This window comes from Pangasianodon hypophthalmus, chromosome 14, assembly GCF_027358585.1.
Source record: "Pangasianodon hypophthalmus isolate fPanHyp1 chromosome 14, fPanHyp1.pri, whole genome shotgun sequence".
Taxonomy (NCBI): Eukaryota; Metazoa; Chordata; class Actinopteri; order Siluriformes; family Pangasiidae; genus Pangasianodon; species Pangasianodon hypophthalmus.
Window position 1 is genome coordinate 25587277 of NC_069723.1, and position 20000 is coordinate 25607276.

Below are 20000 nucleotides of genomic sequence, written 5' to 3' on the forward strand. Positions count from 1 at the left end.
GGAGAGAGAGACACAGAGAGAGAGAGAGAGACAGAGAGAGAGACAGAGAGAGAGACACAGAGAAAGAGAGAGACAGAGTGAGAGATCCAAGCTTTGGCAATACAAATGTTAATATATGTCATGCCAATAAAGCAACCTTTTGGTTTGACTTGACTGAGAGAGAGAGACACACACAGAAAGAGAGAGGGAGAGGGGGAGAGTGAGGGAAAGAGAGACACAGAGTGAGAGAGATGAGAAGCACCTTGACGAGGTACAGACTCGGTGGACGAGCTAGCGCTAGAAACAGGCAAACGCAGGAAAATGGCTCCCACAGGAAGAAAGGTCGCGTCTTCACTGCAACCGAAACACGACTGAGACAGAGCTGCACTTCCTAACAGAACACACAGAACACACAGAGAGAAGCTCGACCCCAAAATTAAACACACACCAAACCTCTGACGATCTCTCAGACAGTGGAAAACTCCCCTCCTGCTGGGAGAAGATAAAGACTGCTGTGTATCAGCAGCACACGTCTCTCCTGCCACAATATTAGGAACAGCGAGTGATCTGCCTCGTGTCCCTTCTCACTGTACTGATCGCTCTTCTTTATTATTACTGTTCTACATTCTTATTACCTTTATTAGGAAATTCACTTTTATTCCGTAATTTTACTCATTTTCTTCTTCTTTTTTTAATTATTCTGTATATAGTGCCTTTATACTGTCCTTAATTTATGTACATCTATTAGTATTTCTGTTAGTAACATTAATCTGTTAGTATTTTATTTTATTTTGTTTTGTCTTTTTATTTTATTTCTCCTGTTTTTTACTCGACCCTTCCTTTCTACCTGCTTTGGCAATAAAAATGTACAATTATTTGTCACACCAATAAAACACTGAAAAAACAGAGAGAGAGAGAGAGAGAGAGAGAGAGAGACAGAGGAGAGAGAGAGACACACACAGAGGGAGAGAGACAGCAAGACAGAGGGAGGAAGAGAAAGAGGAGAAAGGAGAGAGTGAGAGAGACAGAGGGAGAGACAGAGCAAGAGACAGAGAGTGAGAGAGACAGAGGGAGAGACAGAGCAAGAGACAGAAAGTGAGAGAGATAGATAGAGAATGAGACAGAGAAAGAGAGAGACAGAGTGACAGAGAGAAATAGAGAGAGAGAGAGAAATAGAGAGAGAGAGAGAGACAGAGAGAGAGAGAGAAATAGAGAGAGAGAGAGAAATAGAGAGAGAGAGAGACAGAGAGAGAGAGAAATAGAGAGAGAGAGAGAGAGAGAAAGAGAGACAGAGAGAGGACATTGCATTAACGGAGATCAGACACATTACTGATGTTCCTCATCCCTCTCATTCTTCTGCAGTATGAAGCGTTTATCGCCTTCACTCTCTGTTTCTTCTCTCTGCCTTTCTGTTTCTTTTACTTTTCATTCATTCTTTCTTGATTTACTTTTTATTTCTTTTTTCCTGTTGCTTTTTCTTTATTTATTATTTTCTTTGTAAATAAGAACGTGTGCGAGATAAATAAAGATGATTGCGTTTCTAATCGTCTCTAATCATTTACAGAAAATAATCCTGCTGCTGTTGTTGTTGTTGTTGTTGTTTTGCGGCTGCGCAGTCGAAGGCTCTGAGGGAGCGGTGGTTGTTGGACGGAGCGCCCTCCAGTGGAGAAAACGAGTTTCAGAGACAGCTGCAGGAAGACGAGGCTAAAACCAGGGGACTGGAGCAGAGCGTTCTCAGGTGGGTTCCTCGTCCGGGTTATTGATCCATGTTCTCGTTAAAGAAACATGATGGAGGTCTAAAGCGTGAACTTCAGCCTGAGATCGATGTTATTCTGTTAAAAAGAGCTGAGCATGATGCGAGTTCTCGGATGTATAACATCCGTATAAATATTTTACGCCGGCGGCTGAGTCGTGTGTTTACACTGCAGTGCTGGATTAGAATTTTATGCTACTTACTGTATAAATATTTCATTATCACTGAGTTTTTTTTGTTCCACAACAGCCTGCAGGAACGAGCAGGATGAAGTCACAGAGAAGAAGCACTAGTCTGGATGTGCTGTGCGATCTAAATTACAAAAATGTAAAAAAAAAAAGAAAAGTTTTTACAAAAAAATAACTGCATGAATGACGTCACATGAAAAGTCCAGAAAAGTGAAAGTGAAACTTTCAGCAGTTAAAGACAGTGAAGTGTAAAAATAACCTGTTTAAATTCAAATAAATATAAAAATAAAATTGTATAAAATTGTCTGATTTGTTAAATCAATCATACGTAAATAAAATCTAAATAAAACCATTTTCTGAATATGAAGCGAATCTCTAAAATGAGACCAACGTACAAAACCTTCTGATCATTTTAAGGCATTATAGCCCTGTTCAGACGGGATTAGTTTTCCTTCTGGAGCTGTGTAGTGTAATTATTCCTGGAGAAATAACTGCAGGTAATATTTATAAATCGCGTCTGAACTGACGTGTCGGTAAAGATTGCGTTAAATCCTGTGGGAAAAGAGGTTTCGTGTTTTTTCTTCAGTATAAAGACGCTCCAGGAATCACTCTCTCTTTTCTCTTTTCTCTTTTCCATCATCTTGCGTCAAGGTTTAAAACTCAGAACAATGAAATATATTGTTTGTGTGGGTTTATGACGTTTGCACGTAGTTTGACGAATGTTTTCACGTCAGTAAACGTTGTGTAACGGTGGTAATGTGGTGTGTGGTGGAAGGTTGGAGCAGGAGATCGAGGAGCTCGAGACCGGAGTTCCTGCGTCTAAATCCACCGCCGATAAACAAGACGTTATAAACGTAAGTGCTTATTGATTATCAACGTTACTGAGAGGATAAATATTAACATGCGATATTAATATAGCAAAATTATAGCAAATTAGTTATTAGCAAATAGTTAGCATCATTGTAGCAGCAATGGAAACTCCTTATATAAAGTAGTTATGAATTATTTTATTAATTATTGTAATTATTTTATAAGTAAATCAGCCCTATTGGTGTGAAGTTGTTGATTGTTGAATTAACACCAGATCATTTTAAATGAAAAACTTTTTTCTCTCCTCTTTCAGATGCCTGATGGCCCCGGAAAAGGTATTTCACTTTTTTTTTTTTTTTTTTTTTTTAACTTTTACTTTATAACTGAATTCGTATTTATTTATTTATTGTTTTATTTATTTAATTTAGAAGACGTATCACAAAGGAAACGTAAATGATTTTTAAGTCAGGTTCTTCCTGATGAATTCTGTATTGAGGATTTATATTTTATATATAATGTCCAGTCACTGAATATGTTTGATTGAATATAAATAATGAAATATAAATAATAAGCGATTTTTCACGTTCAGCCAAAGACGAAACAACGGCAATATTCTGACTGATTTTTTGTTGTTGTTGTTCTGCTCTTGTTTTAGTTTCACAGAAAAACAATAAATCAAAGCTATAACTTGTGCAATGGTTTAAAAACATGCTGGAAATAAATAAGAGCGTATTTTGGCAAAATGTTTCCTCATATTCAGCCTCGGCTTTGGTCGCAAATTGTCACTTTGGTGATTCTTTACTTGATAAAATGGTTAAAGTCGTGAAAAAAACGTTGCTTGATTACTGGGGAATGTGGACGCTGAAAGAGTCGTCCCTGTTATTTCACTGGAACAATGTTTGCTAGCTAGAACATAGCCTTTAATTCTTTTATACAGACAGTGTAAAGTCACAGTAACCGTGGAAACGAGACAGAAACATCCAGAACGTCAACATTTACCTCAGATGTGTTTAAATAGCTTAAATACGAAGAAAAGGCTCCATTTTGTTAAAAGATTTGACTTTGATTTGTTGGGGTTAAAAAATGGAGAAGCTTGTAAAATCCCAGTAACCATGGAAACGAGACAGAAACATCCAGAACATCAACATTTACAAATGAACAAAACATGAACACTTCGCATGAACTAGTTAATAATTGAGGCTAAATTAATTGTGATTTATAGAGAAAAGTTACAGTAACCATGGAAACGAGACAGAAACATCCAGAACATCAACATTTACCTCAGATGTGTTAGTAAATTAATCATAAAAAAAATCAGATCGTGAATAAAACATGAACACTGCTCATGAACTAGTTAATAACAGAGGCTAAATTAATTGTGATTTATAGAGAAAAGTTACAGTAACCATGGAAACGAGACAGAAACATCCAGAACGTCAACATTTACCTCAGATGTGTTAGTAAATTAGTCATAAAACTCAGAATGTGAACAAAACATGAACACTTCGCATGAACAATAAGTTAATAACTGAGGCTAAAGTAATCGTGATTTATAGAGAAGCTTGTAAAGTCGCAGTAACCATGGAAACGAGACAGAAACATCCAGAACATCAACATTTACCTCAGATGTGTTAGTAAATTAATCATAAAAAAAATCAGATCGTGAATAAAACATGAACACTGCTCATGAACTAGTTAATAACTGAGGCTAAAGTAATCGTGATTTATAGAGAAAAGTTACAGTAACCATGGAAACGAGACAGAAACATCCAGAACGTCAACATTTACCTCAGATGTGTTAGTAAATTAATCATTAAAAAAATGAGAACGTGAACAACACGTACACTGCGCATGAACTGAGGCTGAAGTAATCGTCATTTATAGAGAAAGGTTACAGTAACCATGGAAACGAGACAGAAACATCCAGAACGTCAACATTTACCTCAGATGTGTACTAAGAAAAGGCTCCATTTTGTTAAAAGTTTTGACTTTGATTTGTTGGGGTTAAATGGAGAGTATGGGAAAGTAAACATGGTGAATTTTGAGAAGATACGCTGATCAAGAACCTTTTTTCCCTCTTAACGTTGTTCTCCAGTGGAGAACGGCGTCCCTAAAACCAGGCAGGTGACGGGCATCGAGGCGAAGCTGGAATGCACAAGTTTAGACGCGAAGGCCATCGAGAACGCGAGCGCGGACCACCCGGTCACCATGGTGTTCATGGGCTACAAAAACGTGGAGGACGAGGACGAGACGAAGAAAGTGCTGGGCATCGAGGATGCGGTGAAGGCCGAGTTCGTCGTCATTGAGGACAGCGAGAACAAAGCAGCGACGGAGGATGGAAAGAATGAAGAGAAAGCTCCCCTGAACGGCGCCCCCTCCAGTCCAGACGACAAGAAACAGGACGAGGCCGCAAACGGAGATGAAGCGAAACAGGACGAGGTCAAGAAAGAAAAGCAGCCGTGCAAGTGCTGCACAGTCATGTGAGCACGGGGGCCAAAACTTTTACTCAAAATAAATACTAAACATTACAAAAAAAAAAAAATTACAAAATCCAGAGAGGAACTGCTGACACTGCAGTAATTAATGTAAATGTCATAAAAATTTACAATGTGTACGAAAAACATATCATTAATGTTATCACTATTATAATTATAAATTGCACAATACTAGCAATAACGATATCACTAATGACATCACTGCTGACATCATCGCTAAAGATATCATTAATGACGTTACCGTTAGCGTTGATAATGATATCATTAATGATATCATTGTTAGCATTGTTGATAGTGCTGACTCAAATAACATTGCTGCTAGCATTGATAATAATATTACTGCAAACTACGCTAACTCACGTCTTTTATACGGATAACGTAAAAGTGCAGTTACCATGGAAATGAGGCGGATCCGTCAGGAACATCAACATTTACCTCAGATCTGTTGATAAATTGTTACGAAAAGACTCAGAATGGCTAAAGTTACAATCTAATCACACGTAGCATCAGTGTGACAGCATTTATTATCAATGTGATAATGATAACAACATTAAATTATTATTATTATAAAGATAATAACATTATTAATCTCCGCTGCTAGCATTACTGACATCACTGTTACTGCCAAAAGCCCACTTTACTGCCAATTATGCTAAAAAATAAGGTAGCTATCTATTATATGGACATTGTAAAGGTGCAGTAACCATGGAAACTAGACAGAACCATCAAGAACATCAGCATTTACCTCAGATGTGTTGGGAAAATGCTAAGAAAAGGATTCTGTATGACTAAAATTACGCTTAATTACACTTAGCGTCAACCGGTAATTCATTTAAAATGGTACAGTCATTATAGACGAACGTGAAGTCAGAAAAATTATGAATACCGCAAAAGTGGGCTGTTAGAAAAAAAACAACACTAACGTTATTGTTAATACTAATGTTATTATCGCTAGCATTTATGTAACAACGTTCTTTATTAACGTGATAATGATGTAATATTAATGATAACCCTGTTAGCAGTGCTAGCAATAACAACAACATTGAAATCTCTCTTAACATTGTAAATCTCACCCTTATCTTTATGATTAGGGATTTAGTATTTACCAAAAGACATCCATTTTACTGCAAATGATGCTAACAATTTAGCTAGCTAGCACATAGCTCTTGTCTCTTATAATGATCGTGTAAAGATGACAATATTAACATAACATTAATAACATCACTGCTAGTTTTATTAATGATAACATTCCTGACGTCACTGTTACCTTTATTAACGATAACATTCATGACGTCACTGTTAATTTTTATTAATGATAACATTAATGACATCATTACTTTTATTAATGATAAGATTAATGACATCACTGTTATTAATGACAGCTATAACATTAATGACATCACCGTTACTTTTATTAATGATAACATTCATGACGTCACTGTTGCTTTTATTAATGATAACATTCATGACGTCACTGTTAATTTTTATTAATGATAACATTCATGACATCGTTACTTTTATTAACGATAACATTCATGACATCACTGTTGCTTTCATTAATGATAACATTAATGACATCACTGTTAATTTTTATAAATGATCACATTCATGACATCACCGTTGCTTTTATTAATGATAACATTCATGACGTCACTGTTAATTTTTATAAATGATAACATTCATGACATCACTGTTGCTTTTATTAATGATAACATTCATGATGTCACTGTTGCTTTTATTAATGATAACATTCATGACATCGTTACTTTTATTAATGATAACATTCATGATGTCACTGTTGCTTTCATTAATGATAACATTCATGACATCACTGTTAATTTTTATAAATGATCACATTCATGACATCACTGTTAATTTTTATAAATGATCACATTCATGACATCACCGTTGCTTTTATTAATGATAACATTCATGACGTCACTGTTAATTTTTATAAATGATCACATTCATGACATCACCGTTGCTTTTATTAATGATAACATTCATGACGTCACTGTTAATTTTTATAAATGATCACATTCATGACATCACCGTTGCTTTTATTAATGATAACATTCATGACGTCACTGTTAATTTTTATAAATGATCACATTCATGACATCACTGTTGCTTTTATTAATGATAACATTCATGATGTCACTGTTGCTTTCATTAATGATAACATTCATGACATCACTGTTAATTTTTATAAATGATCACATTCATGACATCACCGTTGCTTTTATTAATGATAACATTCATGACGTCACTGTTAATTTTTATAAATGATCACATTCATGACATCACCGTTGCTTTTATTAATGATAACATTCATGACATCGTTACTTTTATTAATGATAACATTCATGATGTCACTGTTGCTTTCATTAATGATAACATTAATGACATCGTTACTTTTATTAATGATAACATTCATGATGTCACCGTTGCTTTTATTAATGATAACATTAATGACATCACTGTTAATTTTTATAAATGATCACATTCATGACATCGCTGTTGCTTTTAGTAACGATAACATTCCTGACGTCACTGTTACCTTTATTAATGATAACATTCATGACGTCATTACTTTTATTAATGATAACATTAATGACATCACTGTTGCTTTTATTAACGATAACATTCATGACGTCACTGTTTATTTTTATAAATGATAACATTCCTGACGTCACTGTTACCTTTATTAATGATAACATTAATGACATCACCGTTGCTTTTATTAACGATAACATTCATGACGTCATTATGTTTATTAACGATAACATTCATGATGTCACTGTTATTAATGACAGCGATAACATTAATGACGTCACTGTTAGCATTGCGATTTTTACACTATATTTTATTACTGCAGTGTGGCTGCACTTCCTCTGTGTGTTTGTATTTATATGTATGTATTTGTATGTTGTTCAGTTTGTACTTCTTTTTTATTTCTATTGATATTTTTCTATATTTCTGTCTTGACATTTCTATATATATTATAAATATAAACTTATATTTTCATTATGTAATCTTATGTAAGTGCTTGTGGAGGGACAGAAGGGCGGAGTTTGGTGTCTTTTCACTTATTTTATTTTATTTTTAAACAAAAATATGAAGGACATCTCGCTATGAATCACTATCTCTCTCACTTAGTGTTTCTAATCTAAAGTTTCCTTATCCATAAGATCAGAATATTATATTACAGAGTTATTATGCTTTTATAATGTGTGTAATGTGTGTTTTATTTCGTGTTTGATCATCTCAGATCACTGTGAGGATGTAGTACACACACACACACACACACACACACTCTCACACACACTTCATGTTAGGAAAAGATGTGTTTAAAGTGTGTAAATAAATGTGACGTATTGTTTATGGTTGTGTATGACACACACATGAAATAAAAGGCCACTAAAAATTCTGTTTTCACATCCTGTTTCCTCACTGTGGGCGTGTCCCAAACCACACACCCTATTCACTATGTAGTGCACATAAACATCATCATCAGTCATCTGTGGGCGTGTCCCAAACCACACACCCTATTCACTATGTAGTGCACATAAACATCATCATCAGTCATCTGTGGGCGTGTCCCAAACCACACACTCTATTCACTACGTAGTGCACATAAACATCATCATCAGTCATCTGTGGGCGTGTCCCAAACCACACACCCTATTCACTATGTAGTGCACATAAACATCATCATCAGTCATCTGTGGGCGTGTCCCAAACCACACACTCTATTCACTACGTAGTGCACATAAACATCATCATCAATCCACTGTAGGCGTGTCCCAAACCACACACTCTATTCACTATGTAGTGCACATAAACATCTTCATCAGTCATCTGTGGGCGTGTCCCAATCCACACACCCTATTCACTACGTAGTGCACATAAACATCATCATCAGTCATCTGTGGGCGTGTCCCAATCCACACATTCTATTCACTACATAGTGCACATAAACATCATCATCGGTCATCTGTGGGCGTGTCCCAATCCACACATTCTATTCACTGCATAGTGCACATAAACATCATCATCGGTCATCTGTGGGCGTGTCCCAATCCACACATTCTATTCACTGCATAGTGCACATAAACATCATCATCGGTCATCTGTGGGCGTGTCCCAATCCACACATTCTATTCACTGCATAGTGCACATAAACATCATCATTGGTCATCTGTGGGCGTGTCCCAAACCACACTCCCTATTCACTACATAGTGCACATAAACATCATCATCAATCCACTGTGGGCGTGTCCCAAACCACACTCCCTATTCACTACATAGTGCACATAAACATCATCATCAATCCACTGTGGGCGTGTCCCAATCCACACATTCTATTCACTGCATAGTGCACATAAACATCATCATCGATCATCTGTGGGCGTGTCCCAATCCACACATTCTATTCACTACATAGTGCACATAAACATCATCATTGGTCATCTGTGGGCGTGTCCCAAACCACACTCCCTATTCACTATGTAGTGCACATAAACATCATCATTGGTAATCTGTGGGCGTGTCCCAAACCACACACTCTAATCACTACATAGTGCACATAAACATCATCATCGATCATCTGTGGGCGTGTCCCAATCCACACACCCTATTCACTACATAGTGCACATAAACATCATCATCAGTCACCTGGGGGCGTGTCCCAAACTCTTCCCATCAGGACTGGTTTTAGTTTGTCTGAAGTAGGAACCTGAGTGCATTCGTGTCATCGTGATGTTTTGGGTTCTGTTTTTGTGGATTATGGAACCCGGTCCTTCGTTCTCGCTGTTTCCTGCTGTGGTCCGAGTGCTCGATTCAGGAAGAAATACAAATAAAAACTGTTGTGTTATGATTGGCTTCTGTCATTCCTGTTCCTATAAAAACTACAGTTACGTTGAAATAACAGCACCGCACACGCACGTTTATGTTTTTAAAATACAAACAGAAATGTTCCCTACTGTCCAATCGCATTCCTCTGTTTGTTCTACAGGGAATTAAACATTTCTCCATCTTTTTCTTCATCATCACAGACAGAAAAAAGGCACAGAATCTCTGGCACTATTATTCTCATTTAAAAAATCTGAATATGCAAATTAGGAACACTCTCCAATTCTACATGCCCCACCCACTTCACCTGGGAAAGCAGTGCTCCGTGGACTGAATTTGCATACTGGAACCTGATTGGCTCCTGCATTTGATGACGCAATAACCACATCATCACTCACTCAGATTTTCCAGATTCCTGTTTCTCTTCAGTGGCTAATTTTCTGCACATTCTGCATGTTTTATTTAATCAGATGTTTTTAGAATAACTTTAGTGATTTTTTTTGTAATTAAAAATATAAAAGATATTTACTGACATCACTAGTTTAGTATTTTTTTAATTTATGTAAGCCTGGGTTAGACACTAATGCTATTCAGCTTAGCTCAGAAGTGAGAAGTCGGAACTACGTCGGCTCGTTTGAGCTACAAAGTGGGAAAATAAACACGGATGTTTTATTAGCAACAATCTAACCAGCTAACATTAGCGATCATGCGTTTATGATGTATTTACTTTCTCAGAATTAGCAAACTGTATGTTCGACGTTATGGATTTAACTCATTAATGTGTCTGTGCTGATGGATCTTTACTACTATAAACTCATTTAAAGCAGTGAAGTGATATTTTATTTACTGCTGATGGAGGGAGCGGCCATGTTGACATGACATCACTTGCTGAACTCGGGGCTGATGGAGCTGATGGAGCATTTCTTTGGTTTTTGCTCGTCATGTTGGACATTAAGAGTTAGGAGCTTTAGTAAAAGTATGCAGCGTAAATACACACTTTACAAGTCACAGTGTTTGTCATAAGTACAGTGACATTCTTGCTTGAATATTTCTCCACTTGTCTATAAACAAGACAATAAATACAATAAACAATACCGATAAATCCAAATTAAGCAAATATACAGATATAACAATAGACATTTAGTCCTTTTTTACAGATTAAAAACATTGAATATACTGTTGACTGGGAAACACCGAATCTTTTTAATGTTAATTAATAGACATAGTCAGTGGAAATGAGTTTATTTTAAGTCGCTTAGCTTTTAAATTTATTTAGCTAAGCTGAACTTCAGTCTGAGAAGAATATTCAAGAAACTGGGATTTATAGAATTTTTACTTAGATGTAATTTCAGTATTCAGTGTCTCCTGATTCAATTATCATTATATTATATATATAATTATAAATCTCACCAGCAGGTCATTTTATACTGGAAACTCTTACACAATCACAACTTCACACACATAATACACCAATAATGGAACAATATCAAATATAAATCGCTGTATAACGGGGACTGGATGGAGATATTGATTTAGTTGACAGTAGTGACTGTATCACATCATATGAGAATTTCTGCCTTAAATATGGTTTAATTAGCAATCGGAAAACGTTCAAATCCATAACTAAAGTCATCCAAAGGACGGTGTCTATGGACTTGTTATGAACAATAACAAAGATGACTTTCTGGTTAATAACATGCTTATTCTGGGAAAATTATATTTTATATACACAATTCAAAGTACTTGAAAGTGAAACTTGGGTTTTGTGTATTTCATAAAGAATTTATTTTCTTATAAAAAAAGCCCTTAAGATCATGAAAAATAAAACTGCAATAAAACTTTTTAGCATAATAGAAGAATATGATTTATTTATGATTTATTTATATATATGTATATGTATATGTATATAAAGCCCTAACCCCTTTAATTAATTAAATTATTTATTATTTTTCTCGTTTGTTTTGATTTGTCCTTTTATGCAACTGATCCTATAAAGAATGTATTGTTGTTTGTATATGAGAGTTATTCCATAAAAAATAATAATGAATAATAATATTAAAAAGAAACTTCAGCCTGAAAAGTTTTTAGGCCGCCATTTTAAGAGTGACAACCACTTCGTCCAATCGCCCTGACACATTGTGTCTGAGTTCCCGCCCATCCTGGGGTATTTGACCAATCAGAGCGCGCCGTGGCGGCGGTCCGCCATTTTGTGAGTCTATAAAGGATTGTAACGAGGCTCGTTAGTGATTCCGCAAACCTGAAAGTGCCATGGACGGGTAAGTGCAGTGTGGAAAAAAGACATAAAAGTATCTTTAAAAACAACTTCTTTTGTATTTTGATGGTTACCCGTTCGCCTGTTGCGTTTTTTTTTTATTCAAAGTGTACTGTTGAACAAATACGGTTATAGAATTTCAATATGAAACATTTCTTTGAGACAAGCTGGCTAGCAACATGTCCGGGTTGAAACGTTACAGCTTTTTAAAAATCCTACCCATGTTCTAACAAGACCCGCCTCCTGTCCTGGGATTGGTTAGTTGATCCTAACAGCCAATAGGAGCAGGATGAGCGCTGAAGGCGGGATTTTAGTATCCAATCCAAACGCAGGAGTCAGGTTTTGTCGGAATACAGGTGCATATTAGTAACGCGGAAGCGACACCGTTTCTAAGTTTGTACAACAGCAAACCAACCTGTTGAGGATTCTTATTAAAATAATAACATGCGTTCACTTTTAAACTGTAATCACACAAATAAAACACGTTCACTAGACAAATCTAAGTGTTTAACCTGACATTAAGTCGGAACAGCTCCAGAATTTGTTGTTAGCTGTTGGAGAATTAACTTAGCCAGATTAGTTTAGCTAGCTAACTAGTCCTGATAACTCATTATAACTAGTTTTCTCCTTCATTAAACACACAGTTCTCTTTCTAAACTTTCTGTTCAGGTTCTGTAAACGCTTTAATCTGTCAAAACTGCAGTGTTTTTTCCTCTGCTGTGTTTATGCAGCTGCAATCCGGATTTAGATCAAAAACAGCATTTAAATCTCATCAAATCCAACTTTCTCTCTGGTTTGAAATGTTAAACAATTAAAATCCACTCAGTTTCATCTGTCAAATCGGGTTTGATGTCTTTTTTCCTTCCCTTCATTGGATATGCTCCGCATTATGACGTCAGAAATTTGTGGAAAAAAATCAACAGCATGAAGAATAACTGAGTAATAATAATAATAATAATAATAATAATAATTAAAAAAGTGTGATCTCATAATTATTAACACCTCTAATCAAGTCTTCTGCTTTCTGTAACCTTTATTAATATTGTCTTATTCTTATTAAAACGCTTTCCTGCTTTAAAATCAACCATTTTCATCCGTCATGGGGGAAAAACATGCAGTAATATTTACATAAATTTGCATATTTTAACATATTTGTTGCTTGAGGTAGAAAAATTAAAATAAAGCTTTAGATTTTCAATTAAGTCTGAATTTAATTCCTTCCTAAAATGAGACAGTGTGTTTAGTAGCTTTGATCAGAGTTGTAGTGCCCTAGGTGGAGTGCCCTAGGTGGAGTGCCCTAGGTGGAGTGCCCTAGGTGGAGTGCCCTAGGTGGAGTGCCCTAGGTGGAGTGCCCTAGGTGGAGTGCCCTAGGTGGAGTGCCCTAGGTGGAGTGAGTGTACGCAGTGAACAGGTGGATGTTTATTGACATAAATAAATGAGGAAATAAATTAAACGTTTGGTTCGTTGTCATTTTTTTTCTTTGCTTATGAAAACTATGAGGTTGTTAATATTCACTAATTAATATTTATAATGTGCTCATTAATATTCATATATTTAGATTGGTTAGAGTGGCATAATTCTTTTTTTTAATTTATTTTTTAAGCGTGTAGCTAAAATTCTCCTTCAGTTTTAAAATGAAAGTAAAACGTCTGTACTGATCGCCGTCGCACACTCGCTTGCGCCGCTCCGCTCGTCCTGTCGCGTCGCCACGGCGACCAGCACGCCTCGGAGCTAACGAGCGAATCCGATTGGGTCAGGCGTAATTTGCGTTGTGCGGCGTAACAATCAGAACGAGGAAATCAATTCAAGACTCGAGCGCTCAGCTTTACTCAGACGTTTGATTATATATTTATATATTTATTTATATATAAATTATTATATATGTTTGTGTTCTTTTTATATTTTATTTACAGACGTTTGGAGACGGATTTGTATCCTCTGGGATCCAGCTACGTCACTGACATTGAGTGAGTTACACATCATCATCATGTCTGTTAAAGTTTAACTGTTAATCATGTGCTTGTCTTAGTACTATGTGTGTGTGTATGTGTGTGTGTATGTGTGTGTGTATGTGTGTGTGTATGTGTGTGTGTATGTGTATGTGTATGTGTGTGTGTGTGTGTGTGTGTGTGTGTGTGTGTGTGTGTGTGTGTGTGTGAGATAAAGTCCGTAGTGTCCTCTCCAGGCCTCCGTACCGCTCTCTGACCTTCAGATCGTAGTTTAGATTCTTCTACAGTCCACACAGAAGCGCACAGTTCTCTCAGATAATCCAATCCAATCTAATCCAGTCTAATCCCGTCTAATCTAATCCCGCTCTCAGGTGCTGTTAGTGTAATTTGGCGTTTATTTAATTAGTGTTCGGTTTCTAAAGCACTTTCCTGCACCGAGTGATGAAAGTGACTGTAATAAGTAAAACCTTTGGACTTTTTTTTCCTCTTATGTGATGAAACCTAGAAGGCTTTAATGTGATATTTTTGTTTTTCTGTCTAGTAAGTAGTGTGTGTTTAAATGCATGATGCACTGTGTGTGTGTGTGTTTGTTTATATAAAAACTTATAAAAAGCTAAAATGCTTTATTCTCTCCTCTCCTACAGCGGTGTCCATGATATAACAGTCGGCACAAAGGTACGTCCCTCTGCTTCGTGTTATCGTTTCTATAGCAACAGCTCATTCACAGGGGCGTGTATGAAGTTTTCTGTAAGGAGAAATGTGTTTATATAACATGTATGGAAGGAGTCTCCAGTGTCAGCGCTTTGTAACAGTCAGAGGTAAAGCTGGAACTCTTCAGGACAGAGGAGTTTACGCTTCTTTGCGGTTTCTCGCTAACATGCGGAACAAGCTGCGTTTATTTTTTTCTCGAGAATAAAGAGACTCTGGTGAGGGGACGAGTGTTTGTAGCTACTGTAACGTAAGCGACGACAGGAACTCATTTGTATCACCGAACATTAAATGCAACGTGTTCTTTAATCAATGGAAAATTGTAATAGTTGACAAATTGCTGTGATATAAAAGGAATAAAACACTCGGGGACATGCTGTTGTAGGAAAATAATCAACTCCACGTCATCACACCAGCTCAGTGTTTATATAATTATTCTCCATTTATTATCTTTACTTTATCAGCTTCAGCTTCAGTGCGACTGTGTGTTTAAATTTATTACAAATAAAATAAAAGCAGAGTTTAAGGTTTATAAACTTCTACAGAGTGTAAAACAAGTGGAGAGGGAAGGAGAGAGAGAGAGAGAGAGAGGAAAGAGAGGACAGAAGGATGGGGAGAGAGAGGGACAAGATGGAGAGGGCGAGGGGGGGGGCAGGAGGGAAGGATGGAGAGAGAGAGGGGGGGGGGACAGGACGGAGAGAGAGAGAGAGAGAGGGACAGGACAGAGAGAGAGAGGAGTGGGGAGAGAGAGAGGAGTGGAGAGAGAGAGAAAGAGGGACAGGACACAGAGAGAGGGAGGAGTGGAGAGAGAGAGAGGGACAGGACAGAGAGAGGGAGGAGTGGAGAGAGAGAGAGGGACAGGACAGAGAGAGAGGAGTAGAGAGAGAGAGGGACAGGACAGAGAGAGGGAGGAGTGGAGAGAGAGAGAGGGACAGGACAGAGAGAGGGAGGAGTGGGGAGAGAGAGAGGAGTAGAGAGAGAGAGAGAAAGAGGGACAGGACACAGAGAGAGGGAGGAGTGGAGAGAGAGAGAGAGGGACAGGACAGAGAGAGAGGGAGGAGTGGGGAGAGAGAGAGGAGTGGAGAGAGAGAGAAAGAGGGACAGGACACAGAGAGAGGGAGGAGTGGAGAGAGAGAGAGGGACAGGACAGAGAGAGAGAGAGGAGTAGAGAGAGAGAGAGAGAGAGAGAGGGACAGGACAGAGAGAGGGAGGAGTGGAGAGAGAGAGAGGGACAGGACAGACAGAGAGAGAGGAGTAGAGAGAGAGAGAGAGAGAGAGAGGGACAGGACAGAGAGAGGGAGGAGTGGAGAGAGAGAGAGGGACAGGACAGAGAGAGAGGGAGGAGTGGGGAGAGAGAGAGGAGTGGAGAGAGAGAGAAAGAGGGACAGGACACAGAGAGAGGGAGGAGTGGAGAGAGAGAGAGGGACAGGACAGAGAGAGAGAGAGGAGTAGAGAGAGAGAGAGAGAGAGAGAGGGACAGGACAGAGAGAGGGAGGAGTGGAGAGAGAGAGAGGGACAAGACAGAGAGAGAGGAGTAGAGAGAGAGAGAGAGAGAGAGAGGGACAGGACAGAGAGAGGGAGGAGTGGAGAGAGAGAGAGGGACAGGACAGAGAGAGAGGGAGGAGTGGGGAGAGAGAGAGGAGTGGAGAGAGAGAGAAAGAGGGACAGGACACAGAGAGAGGGAGGAGTGGGGAGAGAGAGAGGGACAGGACAGAGAGAGAGGGAGGAGTGGGGAGAGAGGGAGGAGTGGGGAGAGAGAGAGAGGGGGACAGGACGGAGAGAGGAGTGGAGAGAGAGGGGGACAGGATGGAGAGAAAGAGAGAGGAGTAGAGAGAGAGAAAGAGAGAGGAGTGGAGAGAGAGAGAGAGAGGAGTGGAGAGAGAGAGAGGAGTGGAGAGAGAGAGAGAGGAGTGGAGAGAGAGAGACAGAGAGAGAGAGACAGAGAGAGAGAGACAGAGAGAGAGAGACAGAGAGAGAGAGAGAGAGAGAGAGAGAGAGAGAGAGAGAGAGGAAGAGGGACAGGACAGAGAGAGAGAGACAGAGAGAGAGACAGAGAGAGAGACAGAGAGAGAGACAGAGAGAGAGACAGAGAGAGAGACAGAGAGAGAGACAGAGAGAGAGGGAGGAGTGGAGAGAGAGAGAGAGAGAGACAGAGAGAGAGAGAGGAAGAGGGACAGGACAGAGAGAGAGAGAGATAGAGGAGTGGAGAGAGAGAGAGAGAGAGAGAGAGGAGTGGAGAGACAGACAGAGAGAGAGAGAGGAGTGGAGAGAAAGAGAGGAGGGGGGAGGGGGGGATGTCGTGCGTCTGGTTTGTGTCGAAGGGAAATAAATAAATGAAGCGAGCGGGGCGTCGCATTCCTGCGAGCTGAGTGGAGTCGCGGCTCTCGCTCACGTCCGCACTCGTCTATTGTTCAGGACCTGCTGTGTTTCCTTCCTCTGAGGATCTCAGTGTGTTTCCTGCTCCGGCGTGAGCGACTCCACAGAACACCCTCCTCCACACTCTCTGACCTTCCTGCGATGCGCAATACAGCGACGACAAAACAACCACCGAGCAGCAGAAAAATAAAATATAATTACAGTCAATAAATGAACTCTGAAACGGGGAGAAACACACACAAGCTTTAAACTGAAACTACAATTAGAAATGTAACATTTGTATAAAATATATGTTTATGAACCTGTAAAGAATTTTATTTCATTCCTTCAAAACTGAGGAAAAATGTTAAAGTTGTAGAAATGAGACATTTTTCATTTTAAAATATTCGACATAAACCTTTAACATCGAGATCAGCTGCTTCTAATCACTTTATCGGAAGAGTTTTTATAAAAGAAATATATCGCAGTGTTTAAGGACATTTCTACGATTTCGCCGTAAATTTTACGATGTTTAGATTAAAAATAAAAAAATATAATAAGTAAATTAACACATAACATCAGGGGGAAATGTCATTTGTAAACAATGAAAAGTTTACTTTAAATAACTAAAGTAATAACTGAAAAAAAGCATAAATAGTTTAATATAGAATAGAAGAATATAAAAATACATAAATAAAAACATAAATACAAATAAGTCAATATAAAAATAATAAACTATAATAATGCATAAATAGCTTTACATTACGTCTATGAAATATGTTTAAAAAATTAAGTCAATAAAAACTAAACGAATACAAATAAATGAAAACAAAATTTATGAAGTTATTCATAAATAGTTTATTTACTATCTAAATAATAAACAAACAAAAGAACAGCTTAATGACTGTCGATAATCAATAATTAAAATTTTTAACAGTTAAAAAAAAAAATTAAAAGTTTAAATGAACCCCACTTTCTGAGCTGAGAGATGGATATTTAAGCTTCGAACGTGATGATGGAGGAGGAGGAGGAAGCCTCGACTCGACTCGTTTATAAAGACGGCGTGTGGTGGATGTGGTGATGGAGGAGGAGGAAGCCTCGACTCGTTTATAAAGACGGCGTGTGGTGGATGTGATGGAGGAGGAGGAGGAGGAAGCCTCGACTCGTTTATAAAGACGGCGTGTGGTGGATGTGATGATGGAGGAGGAGGAGGAAGCCTCGACTCGTTTATAAAGACGGCGTGTGGTGGATGTGATGATGGAGGAGGAGGAGGAAGCCTCGACTCGTTTATAAAGACGGCGTGTGGTGGATGTGATGATGGAGGAGGAGGAGGAAGCCTCGACTCGTTTATAAAGACGGCGTGTGGTGGATGTGATGGAGGAGGAGGAGGAAGCCTCGACTCGTTTATAAAGACGGCGTGTGGTGGATGTGATGGAGGAGGAGGAGGAAGCCTCGACTCGTTTATAAAGACGGCGTGTGGTGGATGTGGTGATGGAGGAGGAGGAGGAAGCCTCGACTCGTTTATAAAGACGGCGTGTGGTGGATGTGATGGAGGAGGAGGAGGAAGCCTCGACTCGTTTATAAAGACGGCGTGTGGTGGATGTGATGATGGAGGAGGAGGAGGAAGCCTCGACTCGTTTATAAAGACGGCGTGTGGTGGATGTGATGATGGAGGAGGAGGAGGAAGCCTCGACTCGTTTATAAAGACGGCGTGTGGTGGATGTGATGATGGAGGAGGAGGAAGCCTCGACTCGTTTATAAAGACGGCGTGTGGTGGATGTGATGATGGAGGAGGAGGAAGCCTCGACTCGTTTATAAAGACGGCGTGTGGTGGATGTGATGATGGAGGAGGAGGAGGAAGCCTCGACTCGTTTATAAAGACGGCGTGTGGTGGATGTGATGATGGAGGAGGAGGAAGCCTCGACTCGTTTATAAAGACGGCGTGTGGTGGATGTGATGATGGAGGAGGAGGAGGAAGCCTCGACTCGTTTATAAAGACGGCGTGTGGTGGATGTGATGATGGAGGAGGAGGAAGCCTCGACTCGTTTATAAAGACGGCGTGTGGTGGATGTGATGATGGAGGAGGAGGAGGAAGCCTCGACTCGTTTATAAAGACGGCGTGTGGTGGATGTGATGGAGGAGGAGGAGGAGGAAGCCTCGACTCGTTTATAAAGACGGCGTGTGGTGGATGTGATGATGGAGGAGGAGGAGGAAGCCTCGACTCGTTTATAAAGACGGCGTGTGGTGGATGTGATGATGGAGGAGGAGGAAGCCTCGACTCGTTTATAAAGACGGCGTGTGGTGGATGTGATGATGGAGGAGGAGGAGGAAGCCTCGACTCGTTTATAAAGACGGCGTGTGGTGGATGTGATGATGGAGGAGGAGGAGGAAGCCTCGACTCGTTTATAAAGACGGCGTGTGGTGGATGTGATGATGGAGGAGGAGGAGGAAGCCTCGACTCGTTTATAAAGACGGCGTGTGGTGGATGTGATGATGGAGGAGGAGGAGGAAGCCTCGACTCGTTTATAAAGACGGCGTGTGGTGGATGTGATGATGGAGGAGGAGGAGGAAGCCTCGACTCGTTTATAAAGACGGCGTGTGGTGGATGTGATGATGGAGGAGGAGGAAGCCTCGACT

General features: G+C 39.1%; 2 protein-coding genes across 3 annotated transcripts in view; both read left to right on the forward strand.

The window, feature by feature from the left end:
• palm1b (paralemmin 1b) overlaps nt 1-8655 on the forward strand; it is a 25299-nt gene extending 16644 nt beyond the window's left edge. For both annotated transcript variants that reach the window (XM_034310340.2, XM_034310339.2), the window contains exons 4-7: nt 1596-1717; nt 2696-2774; nt 3044-3065; nt 4826-8655. In XM_034310340.2, coding sequence (XP_034166231.1) covers nt 1596-1717; nt 2696-2774; nt 3044-3065; nt 4826-5214 — 612 coding nt within the window. In that variant the 3' untranslated portion in view covers nt 5215-8655. The remainder of the gene's footprint in view (nt 1-1595; nt 1718-2695; nt 2775-3043; nt 3066-4825) is intronic.
• Nucleotides 8656-12285: 3630 nt separating this feature from the next.
• Nucleotides 12286-20000, forward strand: part of ptbp1a (polypyrimidine tract binding protein 1a) — a 23806-nt gene continuing 16091 nt past the window's right edge. The window contains exons 1-3 of the mRNA XM_034310642.2: nt 12286-12355; nt 14265-14318; nt 14945-14975. Coding sequence (XP_034166533.1) covers nt 12348-12355; nt 14265-14318; nt 14945-14975 — 93 coding nt within the window. The 5' untranslated portion in view covers nt 12286-12347. The remainder of the gene's footprint in view (nt 12356-14264; nt 14319-14944; nt 14976-20000) is intronic.